Source organism: Sinocyclocheilus grahami, unplaced genomic scaffold, assembly GCF_001515645.1.
Source record: "Sinocyclocheilus grahami isolate Dianchi unplaced genomic scaffold, SAMN03320097.WGS_v1.1 scaffold695.1, whole genome shotgun sequence".
NCBI classification, from domain to species: Eukaryota; Metazoa; Chordata; class Actinopteri; order Cypriniformes; family Cyprinidae; genus Sinocyclocheilus; species Sinocyclocheilus grahami.
In genome coordinates, this window is record NW_015505874.1 from 822,682 (window position 1) to 844,919 (window position 22,238).

Consider the following 22,238-nt stretch of genomic DNA (forward strand, 5'->3'; position numbering starts at 1 on the left):
TACAGAATGTGGAAAATAATGTGTTTTTTTAACCTTAAACCGAATAAACATTTCATAACACCAAATACACAAATTAATGTTCTTTTTTAGCAACATCATATGATCCCTTTAAAGCTGTTGTTTCCAGCTATGATACAAGTCTGTAATCCATAATATTCCTTTCTCCAGGGGAAAAGCCCATTCTCTGTTGTCATCTCACATCAAAATCCACCAACATGGACTGTTTAGCTGTTCATATTTCTCAAGGTGACTTTTTTATGTAAAAAGCTATATCATGGATAGAGGACTCATTTTAGCAACAGTTTGGCATTAAAAATGTCTGGATTTATTTCTTACAAGCATGCAGCTTTTCGCTTCACAAGATGTTAATTGATGGACTGGAGTCGTGTGGATTACTTGTGGATTATTGTGTGATGTTTTTATCAGCTGTTTGGACTCTCATTCTGACGGCACCCATTCACTGAAGAGGATAAATTGGTGAGAGAGTGATGTAATGCTTAATTTCTCCAAATCTTTTACAATGAACAAACTCATCTACATCTTGAATGGCCTGAGGGTGAGTACATTTCATTGGGTGAACTATTCCTTTAAAAGTTGTTGCATGTTGGTAATTTTTTTTCTTTTGTCCTATAAGGATATTTGATTTAATTGCACATATTAGGTAAAACGATATGTGGGATACATTTTTTGAATATTCCGTCACATGCTTGAGGAATTCGGCCAATCACAATGCACTGGATAGCTGTCCAATCAGAGCACACCTCGCTTTTCAGAACGATGAGCTTTGTAAAAATCGAGCGTTTCAGAAAGGCGGGGCATAGAGGAGAAACAATAATGTACAGAATGTGGAAAATAATGTGTTTTTTTAACCTTAAACCGAATAAAAATTTCATAACACCAAATACACAAATTAATGTTCTTTTTTAGCAACATCATATGATCCCTTTAAAGCTGTTGTTTCCAGCTATGATACAAGTCTGTAATCCTTAATATTCCTTTCTCCAGGGGAAAAGCCCATTCTCTGTTGTCATCTCACATCAAAATCCACCAACATGGACTGTTTAGCTGTTCATATTTCTCAAGGTGACTTTTTTTATGTAAAAAGCTATATCATGGATAGAGGACTCATTTTAGCAACAGTTTGGCATTAAAAATGTCTGGATTTATTTCTTACAAGCATGCAGCTTTTCGCTTCACAAGATGTTAATTGATGGACTGTAGTCGTGTGGATTATTGTGTGATGTTTTTATCAGCTGTTTGGACTCTCATTCTGACGGCACCCATTCACTGAAGAGGATAAATTGGTGAGAGAGTGATGTAATGCTTAATTTCTCCAAATCTTTTACAATGAACAAACTCATCTACATCTTGAATGGCCTGAGGGTGAGTACATTTCATTGGGTGAACTATTCCTTTAAAAGTTGTTGCATGTTGGTAATTTTTTTTCTTTTGTCCTATAAGGATATTTGATTTAATTGCACATATTAGGTAAAACGATATGTGGGATACATTTTTTGAATATTCATAGACTTGTGTAAGTTCACAGGTGCTGTAGTTGTCCTTTTTTCCTGGGATGGTGTTGTGCTCACACCGCTGTCCAGCAGGACGTCTCGTCTGCCACGTGTCGTCGGAGGACGACCCAGCTGCTGTGAGCCATGTGGATATATTCCATCCCATAATAGCTTTGCTTCTTCCTGTGGCACGGTGAATCCAAAACAGACAGCAGCTATCACTGCACAGATAACAATATAATACACGAGAAGAATGCATGATGGGAAATGTGTCCCGAGGAGACCCTAAATTTTCCTGGACTCTCAATGTGTACTGAGCAATTTTTGAACCTACTTTCCTGTCTGAGTTAGTAAATTAATTCTAAATGTGCATCCAAGTTTATAATCTGCAATATAAATCATAGGAGCTTTTTAAAGGGATAGTCCACCCAAAAATGAACAGAAGATATTTTGAAGAATGTTGGTAACCAAAGCTTTGGTTCCCATTGACTTCCATTTTATGGACAAACAATACAATGAAAGTCAGTTGGATCTAAAACTGTTTGGTTACCAGTATTTTTAAATGTATCTTCTTTTATGTTACACAGATTAGAGTTTCTCCCTTACATAAGACACATGGCCTCCACATGTCGCTTTTGATGCTTTTTACAGCTTGTGTTTTCCCTGGAGAACATTGAGTCAGATGTTGTCCAGTGTTTGATGTATGAGGAAATCTTAAGACAATATGTGTAATATTTCATAGGACTATATGACTTATATGACGGACGTTATAAGGAAGGCTATTCCAGAGTTTGGAAAATGCGAAAAAGCTCTACCTCCTTTAGTGGACTTTGCTATCCTAGGTACTACCAAAAGTCCAGAGTTTTGCGACCTTAGGGAGCGTGATGGATTGTAGCGTGGTAGAAGACTAGTTAGGTACGCAGGAGCTAACCCATTAAGGGCCTTATAGGCAAGTAATAATATTTTGTAACTGATATGGAACTTAATAGGTACCCAGTGCAGAGACTGTAAAACTGGGGTAATATGATCATATTTTCTTGACCTGGTAAGGACTCTAGCCGCTACATTTTGGACTACCTGTAGCTTGTTTATTGAAGATGCAGGACAACCACCTAGCAGTGCATTACAATAGTCCAGTCTAGAGGTCATGAATGCATGAACTAGCATTTCTGCATCAGAAACAGGTAAACACTCATTTTTCAGTTAAAGACAGTTCATCATTGAATTCAGTGATGTCAACATCCAGCTCAGTTTAAATAATATCTTTGCAATCATGTCAACGATATCGCTGGAAATGAAGTGTCCCCAACTAAGCAAGCCAGAGGCGACAGCGGCAAGGAACCAAAACTCCATCGGTGACAGAATGGAGAAAAAACCTTGGGAGAAACCAGGCTCAGTCGGGGGGCCAGTTCTCCTCTGACCAGACGAACCAGCAGTACGGAAAAATCAATTTAAGACGTAATAAAACAGACGATGAATAATATTAACAGCAATTATTATATGATGCAATCAAACTTGTAGCAAAATGTGGTAGTTCTGTATGTTGTTTCAGGGTTGGCATCATCTGAGGTCCTCTGAGGGGTTGCATCTTCTCTTCTCAGGTGTTCTGGATCCAGACTGAAGCTTGTGTGAATCCTAGTTACCACGGGATGTTAATCCCGTGGCAAAAGACAGAGAAACAAATACAAACATAATTAGCGTAGCTGCTGTTCCAACCAAGCAAAAATGATTTGTTTAACCCAAACTAATGAATAATAATGTGCATTTGATTAGATATAACTGCAGTAAAAGATTATGACTGCAGTAAAAGATTATGAGATGCATTATTTGAATGCTTGGCCAAAGAGATGTGTCTTTAATCTAGATTTAAACAGAGAGAGTGTGTCTGAACCCCGAACGGTATCAGGAAGGCTATTCCAGAGTTTGGGAGCCAAATGCGAAAAAGCTCTACCTCCTTTAGTGGACTTTGCTATCCTAGGTACTACCAAAAGTCCAGAGTTTTGTGACCTTAGGGAGCGTGATGGATTGTAGCGTGGTAGAAGACTAGTTAGGTATGCAGGAGCTAACCCATTAAGGGCCTTATAGGCAAGTAATAATATTTTGTAACTGATACGGAACTTAATAGGTAGCCAGTGCAGAGACTGTAAAATTGGAGTAATATGATCATATTTTCTTGACCTGGTAAGGACTCTAGCCGCTGCATTTTGGACTACCTGTAGCTTGTTTATTGAAGATGCAGGACAACCAGCTAGCAGTGCATTACAATAGTCCAGTCTAGAGGTCATGAATGCATGAACTAGCTTTTCTGCATCAGAAACAGGTATCATGTTTCGTAACTTGGCAATGTTTCTAAGATGGAAGAATGCTGTTTTTGTAACATGGGTAATATGATTTTCAAAAGACAAGTTGCTATCTAATATAACATCCAGATTTTTGACTGTAGAGGAAGTAACCGTACATCCGTCTAGTTGCAAATTGTAATCCACGAGATTCGGTGTACTGTCTTTTGGTCCAATAAGTAATATCTCTGTCTTATCCGAATTTAATAGGAGAAAATTATTGGTCATCCAATCTTTTACATTTTTAACACACTCTGTTAGCTTAGATAATTTAGAAGTTTCATCTGGTCTTGTTGAGATATATAGTTGAGTATCATCGGCATAACAGTGGAAACTAATCCCGTATTTTCTAATAATATTACCAAGGGGCAACATGTATATCGAAAATAGCAGAGGACCTAGGACAGATCCTTGTGGCACTCCATATTTTACTGGTGATAATTGAGATGACTCCCCATTTAAATGAACAAAATGGTAGCGATCGGACAGGTAGGATCTAAACCATTTTAAAGCCTGCCCTTGAATACCTGTATAGCTTTGTAATCGATCTATGAGTATGTCATGATCTATAGTGTCGAACGCAGCACTAAGATCAAATAAAACTAGCAATGTAGGTTTTATATCTAAGTTCTTCACTTTTTTTATTATTTTATATATAATTTTCCCTTAAATACACTTATAATGTTAATCAAGGTTTCTTGCACCAAAAACAATCATAATAAATTTTTTGATGATCATTTTCAACCTACTTTCTGACTTTCTTACAATTAAACAAGCTATTTTGCTATTGTAAAATATATGTAAATTGCCTCTGTTGTGATTGGCTGATTTGTGCATATGGGCCTCATATATCAGGGCAGTTTAAATTAAAAACTAAAACAATAAAAATAAAAAAAAATCATTATTTTAAATAAAAAAATCCTGAATTTAAATAAAATAAAATATAAAAAAATTATGATTTTATTTAAGCAATTTGATGCTAAAGCATAATTTAGTTTAACGTGTACTAAAATAACTAAAACTAAATTAATAAGAGCTATATAAACTTTATTATTAAAAATAATAATAAAAAATAAAAACAAATTCAATATATATATAGTATATCAATAATACTAAAATAACCCTGCTTAGAATACATTACACTTTTTTTATTTTAAAAAGACAACAAGAAATGCTGTTGTACATTGTATGAGGCATTTAAAGAAAGCTAAACAAGTGTCTTTATTGTCCACTAGTCTGTCTGAGAGGCACGAAGATCCCTGGTAGGCCTAAGTGTTTTCTGGTGGACATCGTGAAGAAGCGCTACCACACGGCCAGTGAAGACTGCATCGCCAAGGGAGGAATCCTTAGCACTCCGCTGTCTTCTGACGAAAACACGCGACTCTACGATTACATGCGCCAGAGCATCGGACCGGACGCTGAAATCTGGCTGGGCATCAATGACATGCAGACGGAGGGCGTGTGGATGGACCAGGCCGGCTCAAATATTCGCTACAAGAACTGGAAGCTCCCGCAGCCCGACGGCAGCAGCGCGGAGAACTGCGCCGTACTCTCCGGCTCTTCCGGCGGGAAGTGGCTGGATGAGAACTGCCGCGAGGAGAGAGCGTCCGTCTGCGAGTTCAGCATCGTCTGAGATCGTCGCGTTTGCTTGGCCTTAGCTGTCCTTTTCATTGCACAATCCTACTTGCATTGTTTTTGCTCCGTAATTGTATATTTTTCTTTTGAGGAGAACAAAGATGGTCATTTTACTCCATAAAAATGTTCAGATACCAAAGCTGATCTATAATCAAAAACTGAACGCTGTAGTAAAAGACAAGTCTAGTTCATTTCTGGACAGTCTCCATAAGATCTAGCCAAAAACACAAACTAAACAAACACATTAAAGAAGCCGTTCACACAAAAATGAAAATGTACTGACCCTCAAGCCATCCAAACATCACAATAATAATCCACACTGGACTCAGTCCATCAATTAAAGTGTTGTGAAGGTAAAAGCTGTGTGTTTGTAAGAAACAAATCCATCATTAAGCTGTTTTAAATTTAAACTGTTGCTTCTGGCTAAAATCCATAATCCATAATAATGATACCTCCAGTGAAAAAGTCCATCCCCTGTTGTCCTCTCACATTATAAACAAACCAACATATTTGATTAGAGTTGTTTTGGACTGGTTTCGCTAAATGCTGCTTGATCTTTACATATTTCTCTCCTGATTCAGACAAGAAGACTTTTTCACTGAGGAATGCAATATTACGGATAGAGCACTCATTTTTCACCAGATGCAATGGTTTGCAATTAAATCAATTTATTGATGTATTTATTTCTTACAAATATGCACTTTTTTTTTTTACTTCACAAGTCAGTAAGTGACGGACTGGAGTCGTGTGGATTACTTCTCTATGAGTATGTCATGATCTATAGTGTCGAACGCAGCACTAAGATCAAATAAAACTAGCAATGTAGGTTTTATATCTAAGTTCTTCACTTTTTTTATTATTTTATATATAATTTTCCCTTAAATACACTTATAATGTTAATCAAGGTTTCTTGCACCAAAAACAATCATAATAAATTTTTTGATGATCATTTTCAACCTACTTTCTGACTTTCTTACAATTAAACAAGCTATTTTGCTATTGTAAAATATATGTAAATTGCCTCTGTTGTGATTGGCTGATTTGTGCATATGGGCCTCATATATCAGGGCAGTTTAAATTAAAAACTAAAACAATAAAAAAAAAAAAAAAATCATTATTTTAAATAAAAAAATCCTGAATTGAAATAAAATAAAATATAAAAAAATTATGATTTTATTTAAGCAATTTGATGCTAAAGCATAATTTAGTTTAACGTGTACTAAAATAACTAAAACTAAATTAATAAGAGCTATATAAACTTTATTATTAAAAATAATAATAAAAAATAAAAACAAATTCAATATATATATAGTATATCAATAATACTAAAATAACCCTGCTTAGAATACATTACACTTTCTTTATTTTAAAAAGACAACAAGAAATGCTGTTGTACATTGTATGAGGCATTTAAAGAAAGCTAAACAAGTGTCTTTATTGTCCACTAGTCTGTCTGAGAGGCACGAAGATCCCTGGTAGGCCTAAGTGTTTTCTGGTGGACATCGTGAAGAAGCGCTACCACACGGCCAGTGAAGACTGCATCGCCAAGGGAGGAATCCTTAGCACTCCGCTGTCTTCTGACGAAAACACGCGACTCTACGATTACATGCGCCAGAGCATCGGACCGGACGCTGAAATCTGGCTGGGCATCAATGACATGCAGACGGAGGGCGTGTGGATGGACCAGGCCGGCTCAAATATTCGCTACAAGAACTGGAAGCTCCCGCAGCCCGACGGCAGCAGCGCGGAGAACTGCGCCGTACTCTCCGGCTCTTCCGGCGGGAAGTGGCTGGATGAGAACTGCCGCGAGGAGAGAGCGTCCGTCTGCGAGTTCAACATCGTCTGAGATCGTCGCGTTTGCTTGGCCTTAGCTGTCCTTTTCATTGCACAATCCTACTTGCATTGTTTTTGCTCCGTAATTGTATATTTTTCTTTTGAGGAGAACAAAGATGGTCATTTTACTCCATAAAAATGTTCAGATACCAAAGCTGATCTATAATCAAAAACTGAACGCTGTAGTAAAAGACAAGTCTAGTTCATTTCTGGACAGTCTCCATAAGATCTAGCCAAAAACACAAACTAAACAAACACATTAAAGAAGCCGTTCACACAAAAATGAAAATGTACTGACCCTCAAGCCATCCAAACATCACAATAATAATCCACACTGGACTCAGTCCATCAATTAAAGTGTTGTGAAGGTAAAAGCTGTGTGTTTGTAAGAAACAAATCCATCATTAAGCTGTTTTAAATTTAAACTGTTGCTTCTGGCTAAAATCCATAATCCATAATAATGATACCTCCAGTGAAAAAGTCCATCCCCTGTTGTCCTCTCACATTAAAAACAAACCAACATATTTGATTAGAGTTGTTTTGGACTGGTTTCGCTAAATGCTGCTTGATCTTTACATATTTCTCTCCTGATTCAGACAAGAAGACTTTTTCACTGAGGAATGCAATATTACGGATAGAGCACTCATTTTTCACCAGATGCAATGGTTTGCAATTAAATCAATTTATTGATGTATTTATTTCTTACAAATATGCACTTTTTTTTTTTACTTCACAAGTCAGTAAGTGACGGACTGGAGTCGTGTGGATTACTTCTGGATTACCGTTATGTTTTTATCAGCTGTTTGGACTCTCATTCTGACGGCACCCATTCACTGCAGAGGATCTATTGGTGAGCAAGTGAAGTAATGCTAAATTACTCCAAATCTGTTCTGATGAAGAAACAAACTCATCTATATATTTTTCATTTCATTTCTTTTGAAGCAGTTTTTCTTTTTTAGGTGAACGATTCCTTTAAGATTATTGAATCTTAATGATTTTTTTACAAAGAATTCCAGCCACCTGATAAACAATGATTCCAATTGAACGATGATTATCTCAGATTGCTAGTTTAGTTACTTGTTTATTTTCTAACAAACTAAATGTCTTGCCTGATATAACCTGAACATATATTTTTATCTCAATAAAGTGTTTATCAAAAATATGCTTGTATTCAGCAGATTTCTGCAGAGTTGAAATGCTCATTACATATTCATTTATTATATTTTGACTAATTTGATTATACTTTCACCTGCCATTGAGTTTTGAATTGCCAGCTCCATTTATAACATTTTACAACCCCAATTCCAGAAAAGTTGGGACATTTTGTAAAGTGCAATACAATCAAGAATCTGTGATTTGTTAATTCTCTTAAACTTTTATTTAATTTGGAAAAGATTTCCAAAGTTTTCACTGACCAACTTAAATGTATTTTGTAAATATAAACAAATTTTATATAAACACACTCCAAAAAAGTTGGGACAGAGGCAAAATAAAAGTGAAACGGTTAGAGAATATCCAAATTAAACTTTTGAAACGGTTCACATTAAGCAGGTGAATTGGTAATAGACGAGTGCATCATGTTTAGGTATAAAAGGAGCATCTCAATCTTTGCCAGCAAAGCTGGATCATGGCTCATCACTTTGTGCCAAATTTCATGAGTCAAAAATCACAAAAGTCATCAAAAATCAAATTTCTCAATGCAAAATCGTAAAGAATTTAGGTTTTCACCAACTACCATACATAATATTGTGAAAAGATTCAGGGAATCCAGAGAAATCTCAGTCTGTGTAAGGCAAGGCAGGAAACCTCAGTTAAATGTGAGTGAGCCATCATGCTGCAGGGTTAAATATAGCCACATGGGCTCAGGAGTACTTCAGAAAACCGCTGTCACTTAACACAGTCTGCCACTGCATGAATAAATGCAACTTGACTCTCTGTTACTGTAGGAGAAAGCTAAACATCAGCTCGATGCAACATCAGGTTCTCTGGGCCAGAGCTCATCTCAGATAGTCAAAAAGACAGTGGAAATGTGTACTGTGCTCAGGTGAGTCCACATTTCAACTGGTTTCTGGGAAAAAATGGACGTCGAGTTCTCAGTCCCAAAGACCGAAGGGAGCATCCAGACTTTCATCAGTGGCAGATCTGTCATGGTTTATGGGTGCGGCAGAGCAAACTGCATGGGTGACTAGAATATGTGTGTGAAGGTACCATTGACATGGAGGCATATACTGGAATTGAACAGAGACATATACTGCCATCAAGATGACATCTTTCATGGGAAGTCCATGGTTATTAGATCAAGACAATGCCAGGTCTCATTCGGCATGTGCTACAACAGTGTGGTTTGTAGACACTGAGTGAATGTGCTAGATCCGTCTCCAATTGAACATGTATGACCAGTCATGAAAAGGAGAATCAGACAACGACGATCACAGACTGCTGAGCTGTGGGAAAAATTAAACAGGGAAAGGTGTTAAAATTAAAAGGAAAGGTGATGTGACAGTGGTAAACATGCCTCTGTCCCAACTTTTTTTGGAGTGTGTTGCAGCCATTAAAATTTAAATTTGTTTATATTTACAAAAATTGTAGTTGGCCAGTGAAAACACAAGATTTTTTTTCTTTGTACTTTAGTCAATTAAATAAAGGTTAAAGAGAATTAACAAATAACATCATATTGATTTATGGCATTTCATAAAGCGTTTCTGGAATTGGGGTTGTACCCAAGGATGCACAATATCAGTTATTGGCTGATATGAAAGGTTCATCGTTATCAGTCACTCTCATTTCTGCCTATTTTTACATTTAGATTGCCTCTGCTATCACTCACGTAAGGGCATAATCACAGTTGTAATATCAAAATTAATATCCATTTTTCAAACAGTACATTATAATGCTGTGATGCTTAGCTTTAGTTTTAGACTTTAATGACTGATTTGTATTTTTTTATTTATTGAGTATCAATAAATCATTGATATCAACATTTATTGGTTATTGAGCATGACATGAAAAGAATTTATTAGTATCAAACTGAATTTTATTAATATATAAAGTGACAGTCAATATGAAATATTTCATTTAAATTTAAATCTAGCCTTTAAAACAACTGATTTTATTATCGGGCATGACATGAAAATAATGATAAGAATTTCTATATTGCTGCATCCCTAATTTTGCCATGTAAAATACCATGCATCTTAACATCTATTCCACAGAGTTCTGCTGAATTTTCTTCAAAGCCATTGCATCTGATTCTGACCTGTGTGATTGTCTTCATTCCTAATATATTCTGAACAGAGAGGAACATCTATTAAAATACCTGATAATTTATTTTAGGAATGCATGAAGTAAACGTACAGAATTGAATAAACACATATGAAACCTGTAGTCTGGAGACAATCACTGTTAAAACAAAAAAAAAAATCCAATAGAGAAAGTTACGGAACACTTCCACCAAGGGATTCGGCTCTCAAACGGCTCCAACAAGAGCGTTATTTCTGTACATTCAGGCTAAAAGCCCATAAAAAAATCTTTAAAACCCCATTTTTAATAAAATATACATGCAAGATACATACATGACCACTAGAGCGGCAAGAGGGAGCGTGTCCTTTTGAGAGCGTGTCCTTTTTGCATTAGTTCAAAGCTTTGAAAAAAAAACATTGTGCACACATGTGCAGGCTTGCAGCCAATGGCTTTTCTGCTCTCCCAATAAAATCTGACAGTTTTTAGCAATCAGCCATTTAATTATATCCTCATCCTCACATGGCTTCCTCGTATTCTGGCTCAGGATAAGAATCAGAGTCCGAATCCATTTGAGGTTGTAGTCTGGATTCATCAGCAGACAGACGAATGGGATTTATATCCCCGCCACTCTTGAAAGTGTTCAGCGCATTAGCCATCATCCTATGATCTTCGAATCCTAAGCTTCCCTGCGATACGAGCGGCGAGCGAGGCCTCGGGAGGTTAAAGGTGGTGGTTGGGTTTAGGAAAGGCTGAAATGCATCTCCTTCTCTTGTGTCCAGCGAATATTCAGCAGACAAATCCGTAGCTGCTGGGATGGAGTCCGTGGGGCCTGTGAACGGACGGTACATGTCCACCTGATGTCCATTGCTCCAGGCTCCACTGTCAACCTCTGCAGGTTGGTTCTTGTCCAGATGTCCGTACATGGTGGGGTCGTCGATCGAGGCATAGACGTGGGACTCATTGTCTGCTCTGGATTTTGGGAAGCCGGCGTTACCTGGGAGGACAGGTTTCCCTCGGGGTATATAGATGGAGGATCTGTTGGTCTTTGGTTTGTTTTTCCTTCTAAAAGAGAAGAAAATAGTTTCAAAATGTTATTTATTCCTAAAATTACACAATCAGAAGTGAACTTTAAGTTCGAGGCTACATGTTTTAATTCTAGATTTATGTTCCGTCAGTGGAAAAGGTCTGAATATCTGCAAAATTATTCATAATATTTCAAGAAGCAACGGCAAAATTCTCAAACTTAATTCAGCTTTGTTCAGAATAGCATACTGCTATACTATTGTTACAGCATGTAGTATATATACTATTTTTTTTTTGCATGCATTTAATACTAAGATATGTAGTACATCTGCGCCAAAACATCTTTTTCAACTCACTATTTCATCTGATTGCCAAAAGTTCTCTCTATTTGCACAACATCGGATGAAAAAGCAAAAGAACTAATTATTGCCAGGAATGCACTGAATTAAACAAGGCACACATTGATGTCATTTGACAATATTTAAAACGGTGTTATTTTAGAATCATTCATACACCATTATACTTTTTTCTTAAATATTTGTAATATTTTCCCCTTTTTGAATTTATTTAATTTGGTTACTGTTTTAGTAACTTTATGATGTGTTTTTGTCATTTATGTATATATATATATATATATATATATATATATATAGCTTTTATACATTTTCATACCATTTTTAGGTATTTTAATATTCAAGTTAAACTAAATAATAATTAGAAATATAAGAAAGGTTTTTCCTAATTATATTTCAAGCAATAACATTTTTCAATGGTTTTAGTTACCAATAATAACAGGTTTGAAATGTTGCATATGCAACAGTATAAAATATGCAAATTAATTTCAGAGAGGAAAAAAACATTGTTTAATACGATTATTAAAACCATTATTAGTAAAAATCACTGTATTCCATTCTGAACATTGCCATAACTATCTGGCTTATGATTTTATTTGGTAATCTAACTGTGCTATCTGTGTGCATGATGCAGTTTACATTTTAAATATGTATTTTACTTTATTGTTATTTTATTGCCTGATTTAGGGCTGCTGCTACTTGGAACAGCCACAATTATCCATTTGTTGCAGAAAAAAACTAAAATGATGCCCAACATTATTCAGACATTATTCAGGATTAAAAAGTTTGACAACAAATACCAAAGAAAATTCAGACTTACTTTCGAATGACGCACACAACTATAATTGCGATGATTACCAACAACAACAGCACCCCGACTACAGCCAAGATAATGCCCAGGAACTTCTCTGTACAGAGAGAAAAACAGTAGGAATGATTATCTATTATTGTAATACTTGTAAACTAACACAACAATGTAGACTGTGATCAATGAACAAACATAAAAATGAAGACAAAATTTGAAATGAAAGCCTTTTGCTTACTGGTTTCCTTCTGCAGACTGATCTTTGAGAGCACAGCGAAGCGGCCGCTCTTGGGCTCGCAGTTGGACATGTTCAGGTAGAAGCTCTGCTGCTGGACGACGGGGCTGGTGAAGCTCTGATCTTCTCTCCAGGACTGCGTTTGGCCTTGAGAGTTCAGTGGTCCGACTGTGACCTCGGTGTGACCCGAGTCACATGTGGGGTTGACGATATTGGAGAACAGCAGCTCGGCCTGGTACTCTTGAGGAACGTAGACGATCCATGAGGCGGACGAGGAAGGATTCATGCCATCTGGCCAGTTTGGTGTCGCAAAGTACGTGGGTCCCGAAATGAGAGGAGATACAGTGTAGATTACATTTTCTGTGAAGAAAACAGAAAGACACTGCAATGAAACACTCAGCTCTCAGTTGGGTAAAACCTTTGTTCTTAACTTTCTATTCATCAAAAGCATCTTGAAAAATGTAAAACATCCCACGGTTTCTACAAAAATGTTTAGCATCATAACGGTTTTCAACATAATAATAATCAGAAAGATTTCTAAAGGATCGTGTGACACTGAAGACTGGAGTAATTATGCTGGAAATTCAGCTTTGCATCAGACAAATAAATAGCAATTTAAAATATATTCAAATAGAAAACCAGTAGTTTAAATTGTAATAATATTGTACAATTTTACTGTATTTTTAATCAAATAAATGTAGCCTTGGTGAGACTTTCAAAAACCTCCCAAAAAAACAATAATTCCAAACTTTTGACTAGTAGTGTACTTACCAGTGATCTCTGGACTAATGCCGAATTTTAAGAAAGGTTCTTTCTCCTGGCTCAGGTCTTTTATATTGTTAGGCGTTACAGTAATGGAAACATTCCCTTTGATTTGGATTTTTTGGATAGCGCCTTCAGCTGCAGAGCAAAACAGGCCAATGTTGGAGCCCTCGGTCTCAGAGATGACCAGCGAGACTCTCTCATTACACTGCTTGTCTGGTACAGACTGGTGCAGGTCTCCTTTTGGAGACATGAGATCCACGGTGCCTTGATCCCACACACGGAGCAGCCAGGTGAACTGATGGAGGGGGACAGGAAGACTAGGATCCAGAGCGGGAATGGTGAGGGGCGTCCCACTGACGTCACGGGCAGACACACTCGAACAGTCTATTATTAAATGGAGGAAAGGGAAGAAAGATGAACAAATCAAAATAATGTGGTGAAGGAATCTCAAAATGGTTCTATATAGACTATAAATCACGTCTGCAAGAGCGTCAAAGGCTGCCGTGCACGAACACTGATAGTTTTGTCATTTGTTATTGGACAAATGGATTTGTTCTGTAAAGTATTATTCATCCACAGTTTGGTTTTTTGAAATTGTCAGTTTGGGGAGTTTTGAATCCTTATCTAGCCAATAAATAAATAAAAAGTCCTTGGTACACTTTCCCCCAAAAATGTCCTGTAATGAACAGCGCAAAAATCAGAAGAACTAGCTCCTTTTCTATTCTTGAGTTCAGTCTGAATTTAACTGGCCACACTCCACAGGAAGTTGAATTGGAATGACAAGAAAGGAATTTACTGAATCGTGATTCAAAGATATTCAAAACAGATAGTGCACTGTCCTAAAACTTTAACTAAAATGAAAAATATAAAAATAAAAACGGATTCAAAATATTCATTAAAATATTAGTATATTAATTACATTAAAATAACACTGGTGATCGCCCACTTAGGTCTTCAAAAGTGAATTTATTAATGATCAAATATATAAACAAACACTTATGACATTTGAAACTTGATCTAACTTCAAGGCTTTGTAAATATTATATATATATACATAGCATATTAAAAATTGCTGTTGATTTTGATTATATTTCAGTTTATTTTAATTACTTCCACACATTCAAATTGCAATTCTACACCCCGTTTGATACTGAATTAAATATGAAAACACAAGTCACATTGCAGTACATACCCCAAAACAAAAATAGCCAGAAGAGCTGTCAGCACATCAGTTTCAATGTCTTAGAAAAGAGAAGTCTGTCTGATTTTACCAATCTGGTGAGTCAAAGCCAGATTAAACAAGTATTTTTCCATGTCTAAAGCTTTTCCTTTTCATTATGTTATAGTTACCTATGACTTTGGTGGCTGTCAGCTGCAGATCCTGCACGGGGCAGTCGAGGAAGGACAGGTCGGCTTTGGTGCCAGCAGGAACCACTATTTTCTCCTGTATCACGGAGTTCAAGCTCATTTCACAGTACGACTCTGGGTTTTTATTTTCTATTTGCAGGCTCAATCCCTCCTCATTCCGGAGATCCACAGTGCAAAGATCTGAACGGAATAGGAATATGAACAGCCTGTTATTTATCAGCAACTCAGAAGCATGACATGTTCAAGGTACCAAACTGACCGTAAAAAGGCCCCAAACTCAAAAACAATATGATTTCAGACACAAAACCAAATCTACATGCTTAATTTCTCCTTACATGGAATCCCACTCCTGAACACCTCCACGTTGAAGTTCAAGGAAAGCCCAGGAACATTCGCCCCTTTCTTTGCATCACAATTGGTCAGAGTCAGGCTGAAATCTCCCTGTTTATTAGCCGGCTGAATGTCTGTTGGGGCCTTTGTGAATGAAGTCTTGTCTCCCAGTGCATAATCGCACATAACAATGTTCTTTTGGCATTCTGGTGGAGTGTAATGTTGAAAGTAAACAGTAAAATTGTGCATAGGCTTAACAGCAAAGTTCCACTTAATTTTTTCTTCATTGTAGTAGCCTGTGGCGTAATTTGGTGTGAAGAAATCAGCAGATGACGGTCCTCCGGGCAGCTTGACATCCACCTCAACTAGTGCTGGAGATGCAAAGAACGAGAAATAAAATTAGATAAGAAACTAAACACTAATTAAAATGTTCTTGTTGCAAATCACTACTTCTAACCTGTTGCTGCTGGTCCCATGGACAATTTGAAGTTAGATGGGTTCAGGTCTGTCCCTTTGGGAACCTCCAGAGCCACTCGACCTTTATACAAGACCTGGATACGGCTGATGGTACCGTTCCCACAGAACGTGCCGATGTTGGCTGGTCCTGCGCGCTGGTATGTAATGATGGTGTAGGTGTGTTTGTCTGGACAGGATTCTGAAGGCTTGATCTGTCTCATTCCTGGAGATGGGAAGTCCAGTTGAAACATCCTGCCTGACAGAACCTTCAGATCCCAGGTGAAGGTTCTGCTGAACTCCAGGAATCGTGTCGAATCTGGATGCACTGCAATGATGCTACAGCCTGTTGTTGAGCAATCTGTGTAGAGATTTAAGTGATTTAGAAGGTGATTTGTATCAAATGGATAATTCAGGCTCTGCATGTTGTTACTCACCGATTTCTTGGTTGATCTCCACAGTAAAGATGTCCCCCGGCTGAGAGCAGTTGAAAGTCACGATGGTGGGCCGAGCTTCAGTAAGTTTGAGGTTGGAGTTACAGGTCTGAGACGGACCTTCATCTTTACACACACTACAGTCCAGACCCTGTCCTGCCTTCTTGCTGAAGGTTATGATGGTGCCAGAGTCAGGAGTCACCTCTATTTTATGACACTCTGCAAAAAAAAAAAAAAAAGGGAATAAATAAAATAAGTAATTGATCAAAATAAAATAATAATAATGCATATATTTTTATATAATTATTGGAATGCATAATAACGTATTAAAATGCATTATTTTATATTTATGATTTAAGTACAGTGGAGATCAAAATTAGAGAACAATTTATGAACACTTGAATTTTTTTCAGAAATAATGTAATCTTCATCGTTCAAAATTTGAAGGAATTTTAGTTGTGGCTATACCATGCTAGTAGAACAGTGTTTTACAAAATAACCAAGGCACTTCAACAAAAACCCTTTATTTTGTGGAAAACACAGTGATCAAAATGAACCGCAATGATTGTAGCACGAAGAAAGATTAGCCTACAACTAAAATTTCTGAAGGTTACAGCAGTCAAAAATGAGTAGGAAGTGTAGAGGCCCCTGATTTGAATGACTTCAGCAGTCTCTCACACTGCTCTGGTGTGATCTTGGTCCACTCTTCTTCCACAGTTCGGGGATTGTAGTGGGTTTCTTAGCCATAACTTTGTCACCAAGGATTTTACAGATATTTTTTTAGTTGGTTTTAGATCAGGACTCTGGGCTGGCCATTTCATTATTTCAATGTTTTCAGCTTCAAGGAACTGCTTTACCCGTTTTCCTGTGTGACAGGGGGCATTGTCTTGCATGAAAATTGCTGGCTGATTGGCCGATGAAAACAGGGAAGGAACCGTATATGTTGCCGCAGGAGGTTCTGATAAACATTTGCATTCAATTTGAACCAGTTCTCCTCTCTCCATACAACATGCTCCTCAGCAAAGGTTAGTTTAGCCTTTTGATTCTTCCTGCTGATGAGAGGCATGGTCACTGCAGAGTGCGCTTTCAGTCCAAATTCTCTTAAACGTTGAGACACTGTATGCCGAGACAGGTCTTTACCCTGTTCAGCGCTGAACTGGTGAGCAATTCCAGCTGCAGTGTTGAACCGATTCCCCATGGAGAGTCTCCGCATTATCCTGTCCTCTCGTGCATTTGTCTTTAGTGGACGACCAGCCTTTTTGGGGGACTTGAATGAGTTAGTGACATTGTAAAGATGCGATATTCTAGAAATCACAAATTTGGAACGACCAACTTCTCTTGCAGTGGGTGAAAGGGTCATCCCTTTGGCCTTCATCTGGACAACCTGCTGTCGGAGGGTTTCAATAACTTTAGAACGGCTCACCATCTTGCAAAGTCAGTGAAAACTGGATAGTTAGGCTGCCAGTTAAATAGGGTTAGTCTGATAATTATCACCAGGTGCCAGATTAACACCAATAACTGGGAGGTATCTGAAAGTGTTCTTTAATTTTGATCAGAGTTCTTCTTCAAATATCTCATTTAAGTTTTTTTATACTGTGCTTCAGAATAGAAATGTTGTTATTAATAAGTGTCGTATATAATAAAAATTTCTATAAATTATAATAAATGCTTAAATTAATATAATTAAAATGTTATTTAAATGCATTAAATATATATTAAGTATAATAAAATCCTTCAACATAATTTAAATTAAAAATTAAATCTAAAAATAATATAATTAATTTTTTTATATATATATTTTATTTTTAATTAATATATGTATATTTTTTTATATTTTTGCTATTGCCTTGAAAGGACCTTCCATTCGTTTTCTTGTTGTTGTTTTTCTCTCTCTTCCTCATTTAGATTGACTTTTTGTTTATTGGATTCATATTATTTTTGCTTTTTATGAACAGGCCTTTATTTGGACTTATTCTATTAGAAAAATTATGCAATAAAATTTACAATCAAGCATTTAACTTCTTGGACATCGACTTGCCCTACGAAACAATCAATAAAAAGCCAAAGGAACAGCTTGGATGAAGCAGAGAGCTGTAACCCACATGAAACCAAACAGAAAAAAACAAACAAAGAACTGAGTCACACAAAGTAAAAGCTGGAACAGTAAGAGTCCATGAGCGAATATATCCGCACAATTCACTACACATGTCAAGCATTCTGGGATCCTCCCCGATTACATTAAGAAAATAAAAAAAGAGCACCTTGCCCATAATAACTCTGAGAAATGCTGACATTGCAGAAGGTTTGGCGCATGATAGAATGTAAATATGCGTCATAGTACCTATTAGAAATTAGGCTTAAAAGATGTTGGTTGATCCATTCAAAAAAATAGCTTGTTGGTCTAACTTAACAAAATTATGCCACATATTTCCACACAGTTGAACTGATTTATTTGAATGTAAATTAGGTTAATTGTCCCGATGAGTAAAATTCATGCTAATTTAATGAGATCACACCAATTGAATTTGACATATTCTGTGAATGTTCCCTGAACATAATTCACTCTTGTTGATCCAACCAGTGCTGTTGCTGTTGTGTGAGTTTTCTGCATTTTCATGAGAATGGAAAGACCTGTTAGTGTTTAATTTTGAACATTTAAAAGAGTTTATAGAATATAAAATGTTTTTCTTTTTGCTTACCATTGTGATGAAGAGGGGAGCTTGTGCTTAGGTTGTCAGTAGCTGTCATACACACACATAAATGTTCCATGATCGTTTGATTGTGAAGGGTAGAAATGATGACCATAAAGAGTCAATATAAATCATGTGCTTGCCATCAAGCGGTTTCATTTAATTTATTCTTATAATAACTAATAGCCAACATAACACTTGCTCACATTCAAAGGATAACTTTAGTAGCATGCAAGTAATGATCGAGTAAAAGTGTTCTCATCACTGGCATTAGCAGAGTTACTGCTTATCGAGAACAACATCATTTTAGCTCATGCACCCATAGCCTAACCACAGGGTCTACACGTCAGCATAATGGTAACCTCACAAATCAACAAACTCTGTTAAATGTCAAATATAACTGAACAACAAACACTGGTCAAATGCATCAAGATCTCTAACCTTGATCACAAGACGCTCACGAGTTTAGACATGATTTCGATTGCACAAATCTAACTTTCAACAAGACAGAAGCAACCACGCAGAAGAGAAACATCCGCACTGTCTCATATTACCCCATAAGAATGGCTACAACATCCGCCAATATTTACTCATGTTTGTGACAACAACAATCAGTAAACACACACCTCCGTCTCCAGCCTCTAGCCTGAACCAGGTGAAACTAAATCCATCAATCCAGACCATCAGTTAACATCTTGTGAAACAAACAAAGCTGCTTGTTTGTAAGAAGCAAATCCATCATTAAGGCGTTTTAACTTCAAACCATCACTTCAGTCCATAATCCATAATAATACTTCCTCCAGTGGAAAAAGTCCATCTCCTGTTGTCCTCTCGCATTAAAATCTACTGACATATTTGTTTGGAACTGTAAACAGTGCTTGATCTGTGCATATTTCTCTCCTGATTCAGACAAGATTACGTTTCCACTGGATATAGCAATAATATGGATAGATGACTCATATTTTGGCCAGATGCAATGGTTTAAAGTTAAAAATGTCTTAATGATTTATTTGTTTTTCACTTTGCAAGACATTAAATGATGACTGGAGTTGTGTGGATTATTGTGATGTTTTAATCGGCTGTCTGGACTCTCATTCTGACGGCACCCATTCACACCCATTCGTGAGCAAGTGATGTAATGCTACACTTCTCCAAATCTGTTACAATGAAGGAAAACTCACCAACATCTTGGATGGCTGAGACTAAGTAAATTTTGAGCAAATGGGGAAACTATTCCTTTAGCCAAGTTACTCGTTTAACTTAAAGGGGTCATATGATGCTTTTTGATGTACATTTTCAGGTTTAGCCATCTGTGTGGCATTGAATAAACACAACTTCATCATGATGTGACACTTTTAATGTAATTACTAAAATAAAATGCATAATATGTTTAGGAAACATTTTAGAACAGGCAAAATCTGTTACCAAAACTTTCAAATAACCCATTAAACTAGATGCTCCAGAATTTATAATTTCACGAAATGTGTAATTCTCTCCTATATCTGCACAGGAAAAATGAACAAATCACACTCATTTTAATCATTTAAAATCACAGCTTTGACCGTCAATACATCAGCAACACTTTGAAGGTCACTTTCAAAGCTGTGAAAATGAAGTCCATTGACCCTAAAACTGAAATGTCATTAGAAAAGCAAACAAAAGTTGGCATTCTCAGACATGCAGTTCACTATAGAGAAAAAAGTTAAAGTCTTATGTTTTTCCCTCCTTGCCCAAGAGCATGTTACAGCAAACCGCCCTCCATTTGTACAGTAACAGATTGTTAGTCAATAATTAACAAGTTGTTTTTCACAGCATCTGTCAGAAATGCAAATGGCAGTGCTCATTTTTATACTAGGCCAGGAGGAAGGCCAGATTCAGATCTGTTGGGAAGAATTATATAAATATTACTCATTTATATGCATTAGTATAAACAACTTGTTATAAATACCCATCATGCATTTCCCTGGTTCAATGAAATGGAATGTCTCGATATAAAAACGCAATAGACTTTAAAACGACAGACTCTCCCAGTAGCTCAAACTGTCAAATCATTATACCTGATCACTTTTTAAGCTTTTAAATGTCAAATATATATACATATTTTATAGATTTCGATTGCTCGGAACATTAAACCTTCATAAACGACTAATAAAAGAAAAATGTCAGTAGCGAGGATGTTAAAAACGTGTTTGGGGTGGTGCTTCTTTGTAGACTCACCTGAGATTTTCGGAATCTGCAGTAAAATCAATCCAATGAACACTGGAAACACACAAGAGCCCATCGTTCTCCTTCAGAGGTTCCTGAACTTTCCAAAATAATATGTGTGCGTTTTAAAAACCGTTGTTTGATTTAAATCCTTGGATCGTGCATGGTGGATTGAGTTTGTCTGACACAGTCTCACACAGGCGCTTCCTGATTCTGATACCTGTTGTGCTCATAGAAGGGCGAGTGCGCGCGCAAGCTACCTGTCCAAACTTGCGTCCAGGATCTGGAAAAGTGCGATTGCATTATTCAAGAAACAGTTTAACTTACATTAAGCGAAGCGATTCTGATAGATCCAAAAGACTTAACCTTAAAATTACGCACAAATCAGAAAACAATAGATTAACACTTCGTTCAGTTTTTCAGAGACAAAATCCTGCCGATTTAACGTCTGTGATAGTTCACGTTTACAAGATAAACTAACATGATTTTTTGTTTGTTTGCCTCAGTCAGGATTGATTCAGCCCTGCATGAGGACAATGCGTAATATTCATGAGCCAAGAGGTCCTCTATTGGAAGGTTATCGAGAGAACGTCATCACAACTAATTAATATTCATGAGGCATTCCTTCACTGAGGTAGGATGTGTAATTTCGCCCAGATTTAGTTTAAAGGAGTCATATGATGCGATTTAAATTTTTCCTTTCTCTTTGGAGTGTTACAAGCTCTTGGTGCATAAAGAAGATCTGTAAAGTTGCAAAGACTAAAGTCTCAAATCCAAAGAAATATTCTTTATAAAAGTTAAGAGTCAGCCACACCTACCTAAAACAGCTCGTTCTAACACGCCCCCACATATCTACATCACTATGTGGGAAGATTTGCATAACGCCGCCCAAATGTTCACGCAAAGAAAGGCGGCGCAACTTTTATTCTCGCTGTAGTATTGTTGTTGCCGCCGCCATGTCGTGAAGGCGCTGTGTGCTTCGTTGTGAAAGCGAAACTACTTTGTTTGGTCTTCCAAAA

The 22,238-nt window shown here is 36.9% G+C and overlaps 1 protein-coding gene and 2 pseudogenes across 2 annotated transcripts; 2 read left to right on the forward strand and 1 right to left on the reverse strand.

Moving 5' to 3' along the window:
• The first annotated feature begins 1,573 nt into the window (after positions 1-1,573).
• On the forward strand, positions 1,574-5,739 carry LOC107559672 (tetranectin pseudogene; annotated as a pseudogene).
• On the forward strand, positions 5,587-7,587 carry LOC107559673 (tetranectin pseudogene; annotated as a pseudogene).
• Positions 7,588-10,621: 3,034 nt separating this feature from the next.
• Positions 10,622-21,730, reverse strand: cdcp1b (CUB domain containing protein 1b). 2 transcript variants are annotated; one of them, XM_016243620.1, is made up of 10 exons: positions 21,586-21,730; positions 21,232-21,502; positions 16,328-16,543; positions 15,895-16,251; positions 15,443-15,808; positions 15,090-15,287; positions 13,746-14,123; positions 12,978-13,334; positions 12,755-12,842; positions 10,622-11,620 (listed from the first exon to the last, which is right to left on the reverse strand). In XM_016243620.1, exons 2-10 carry the CDS (start codon positions 21,293-21,295, stop codon positions 11,074-11,076), a joined length of 2,571 nt encoding a protein of 856 aa, XP_016099106.1. In that variant the 5' UTR covers positions 21,296-21,502; positions 21,586-21,730; the 3' UTR covers positions 10,622-11,073. The 2 variants fall into 2 exon arrangements, with proteins under 2 accessions (XP_016099106.1, XP_016099105.1); XM_016243619.1 differs by having other exon boundaries at positions 21,232-21,730.
• Between the last annotated feature and the right edge of the window lie 508 nt (positions 21,731-22,238).